The following is a 3,982-nucleotide window of genomic DNA, read 5'->3' as shown; positions in this document are numbered from 1 at the left end:
GAGAAGAACCCGTCCAGAAGACCTACACAATTTTTTTTCTTTTTGATTTTTTACCTGGATTACTGAGATGCATCAGGTCATTAATAGATTTTTGTTTATATTTATTTTTTTAGATACTGCAGTAAAGCCACATTTCCCTCTCTCTTCATAAGATCACTCACAACTTTTGTGTCCTTTAACGTCTCGTGCTCAAAAGCTTTACAAAGAGTATGATGTAAAACACTAGTAAAGGGAACTTAAATTAACCTCGACAAAATGAAATCACATAAAATAAAATACATCAAACAGCACAACGAAAGTCAGGATATCCTGCTTAACAAGAGATAAAAGCCACTGAGTATAAACGTGCCTTTAGAATAAAATAAAACAGTAACTATTTTCTTTTATTTGTTTTCTGGCAAACACTTAGCATTTATGTGTCTAACTGATAAGAACTGTGAAGAAAATATATGATATCATAGCTTAGCACACACGCAGTCACAAAAATCAAAACTGTTTTTTTAGTGTCACTTCAGTAGAAAACGAAACCAAATATTATTAGTTTATTTAGTTCTTCATCATCACTGACTTATTTTTTAAGTGAAGAGAAAATAGAGAAAAACTGTTTTGTTAATAGATGTGGCTACTTCAGGTCACGCCCAGTTACATTTAGGGAATTTTGGGTGTTTTTATTTGTTTTTTTTAAAGATCTCATGGGGCAATTTTGCTGAAAAACCACAGAATTGAAGAGAATAAATAAATCCGAACCTCCTGTCCACAGAGACTTGATTATTCACAACCTTTTATCAGCAGTAAGTTGGACTTTTAATTTAAGTTTGTTTACTTCTGAATTTTTGCGTTTCCTTTTCATGACAGGATGGTCAGTCCCTGTATCCAGTGTGTCCTTATCGCTACTCGCTGGCTGCAGAGCTTCTGGAGCGTCGTGCTGCAAACCTTTGTGRCTCCTCTGTTCACGAGTGCTGGGAAATGTTACAGAGGCTTCAGCATTCACTTGGCCAAAGAATGACATGTTTACACAGGAATCAACTGCATTTCCTCAGGACGTGGACACAAACACGCTTCTGCTCACTGAGCAAAGCCAAGATTTGATTTTTGATTCTTTAGTATTTAAATCAAAACAAAATCTTTTTTTTTCATGAGTGAAGCCACTTTCATTAACATTTAACGGAGAAAGCTGCTTGTCCTCTTGAATGTTTATATAATTTACTCTGATGCAATATTTAACATTACACAGTCTGAAATCTCTTTGATGTTTTTATTAAAAATACAGTCCTTTTTTAACTTGGACTTGGATCTTATTGTAATGTCAGCACTCAAGCCATTTCATCAGTATAATTTAGTATTACTCATCGAATCTTTCAAAAATACTTGGTTTTACTTTGTATTCTTGTACTATCAATAATGCTTAAACATGAAATTACCCAACCCAAAAATGGTTTGATTAGCAAAAGATTCTTAATTTGTGAAGATGTCCTGTGCAGCACATGCAATRCTACTTTCGTTTTAATGTCAGAGTTTTAAATTGCAGTAAATACTTCAGTACTGTGAAGAAGGAAAACATCAACAAATTGTGATAATGATACAAAAATTTGGTTGAGTGGATTAATAATTAATATTATCGTTAAAAATAAAATATTTCAATTACATGCAATATATTATTCAGTAGTAAAATTATTTATTTAAAGTAAATAAAAAAATCTTCTGAATTACTTTAATTTCCTGTGCATTTAGCTATCCATTCAGTGTTTAAATGTTTTTGCTACTGTTGTGGTTTTATTGCTGCCAACTTAACTTATTCAACTTTTTGTAACTAACGGAGGTGTATAGTAACAAAGTACATTTACTTCTTTATAGTATTTAAGTACCTTATATGATGATCTGTTTTTTTCACTTGTAACTTTTACATTTCTTTTAGTCACATTCAAAACTTCAAAAATTATACTTTTGATTATTTGCATTAAAATTTAACACATTGTTACACACTCCAAATTTAAATATGACTAAATTCATAAAAGGAGTTTATTATGCACTCTAAAAAATTTAAGCGTTACATGTAGTTATGTCAATTGGTTCCACTAAACCAAGTTGAATTTACGAGCAATTTTTTTGGCAATTTTCACGTTTTCTTTAAAACAATRTGGCTAAATTGCTCAATTTGCTGAACTCAGTTTTGTGGAACCAGTTGATATWACYTGAGTAAATTCAACAYTTCATTTCTTCGAATGTGTGCAAAAGTACATTTACTTTATCAATTATTCTAAGCAGTTTTCTGACTTTTACTTACGTGCTTTTATTATGAGTGAAATTCATTTTATCAAAGTAATTTTCTTTTAAAGTATTTTTACTTTTACTTATATCAAGTACTTTATACGCCTCTGGTAAATGTATTTTATTGCTACATAAAGGGGAAAACAAATTGGACATAAGCACATTCTGTATCTCAGTCGTAATGTTTTGTGAATATTTCACAAATCACACTATTTATTTTGTGTCAACAAAAGTAGCTGTTCAAATGGTGTATCACCACACTTTGATAAAGAAGGCTGACGGTTTTGTCAACTTTATAAACTTCCCAAAGAGATCACATAACACATTTTTTGCATTTTCACAGGTCCTACCAGTGCATTAAGAGAACAAGACTAAACAGACAAAACAAAAACACAATATAAGTACTGTGTGTGTGTATTTATGCAAGATAATAAATCATTACATTTCTGTGAGTTATAAAAGTTTGAGACAAACTTTCAGTGCAATGTGACCCACCAGACACACTAATGTGCATCTGATGTGTGAATATGTGCATCCAATGAGTTCCAGTTTAACTCGTGCACGGTGAAACTGAACAGTCAACATCCAACAAAGTAAACGTAAGAGCTGATAAAATAATAATGATGATGAAACACATAAAGGCGAGGCTGTTGGAACTAGGGGTGCTGAGGATCCTACAGCCACCTCTTGTGGATAACAAGGAATATAATAATACAGTAAAAAAAAAAAAGAAAACCACATATCAACCAGTGTTATGTAAGTTTATAATCCAATGTTTTTAAGTAATGACGTTTTAATGAGGGGAAATTAAGTTCTTGTTAAGTTGCATCCATGTTTGRCTCTCTTTATAGTTTTCACAGTTCCCATAAGACACATTCTCAAGGCTATGTGGGAAAAAGTTAATTAAACATGGCAGAGAACAGTGTTTAATCTGTTTCACAACATACAACCTTGTAAAATGCACTCAGATGTTTTTAAAAGGTTGTAACGTGCATCTGAYATGCTTTCATCAAAATGACACAAATATAAAGTGCCAATTGTTTCACAGGTTTTAGGGACAGAGCAAGCATCTCACGTCCACTCAATGTCTTTTTTTGGCAGATGCAAATTTTACGCAATTAACTYATAACCCTTGAAATGTGCCATTCTTGTGTGACAAAGCATACCGTACCAAGTCCAAGAGCTCACAGTAATGCAAAACAAACAGGAAGTTTTATTAGAAAAGAGTTAAATTTCTGTTGTCTGAACTGATCCCTCTTCAAAACACAATCTATTTATTAAATGACTGGCTGAGACATTGCAGTCAGCTGTTACATTTTCTTCTAGTTTAATTTATGTGACCCTGTGATGGACTTGTGTGCCCCCCACCCCTGGCACATATGGGCACCAGTGACCCTGAAGAAGTGGATAAAAGATAATGGATATTTTAAATATTATTATTAATTTAGTTTTTGCCATATAAAGCAGCCTGGCCCTTGCCTTCCTACGCAGCTCTGCTCAGTTCTAGTTTCCCTTCTCTGCTCTGTCTGGGGTTTCTCCCATTGAGATGGATTTYGCTGGCAGATTTTTAGCCGGGCCAATCAGAGAAGAGAAGGAGGAGCTTTGAACGACGTTGACTTTCTGCACAATGTCTGCTAGTTAGTTTAGCATACGGCAGTGGAGGAAGTGAATGAAGCCAGCCCGTGTTGATAAGGCTTCCAAATTAAAATAAATT

At 33.3% G+C, this 3,982-nt stretch overlaps 1 protein-coding gene across 1 annotated transcript in view; it reads left to right on the top strand.

Moving 5' to 3' along the window:
- cav4a (caveolin 4a) overlaps positions 1 to 1,715 on the top strand; it is a 4,905-nt gene extending 3,190 nt beyond the window's left edge. Inside the window, exon 3 of the mRNA XM_014006290.1 lies at positions 856 to 1,715. Coding sequence (XP_013861744.1) covers positions 856 to 1,006 — 151 coding nt within the window. The 3' untranslated portion in view covers positions 1,007 to 1,715. The remainder of the gene's footprint in view (positions 1 to 855) is intronic.
- Positions 1,716 to 3,982: the final 2,267 nt, after the last annotated feature.

The sequence above is a fragment of the Austrofundulus limnaeus genome, unplaced genomic scaffold, assembly GCF_001266775.1.
Source record: "Austrofundulus limnaeus strain Quisiro unplaced genomic scaffold, Austrofundulus_limnaeus-1.0 Scaffold35, whole genome shotgun sequence".
NCBI lineage: Eukaryota > Metazoa > Chordata > Actinopteri > Cyprinodontiformes > Rivulidae > Austrofundulus > Austrofundulus limnaeus.
This window is presented reverse-complemented; position numbering and strand designations above follow the sequence as displayed.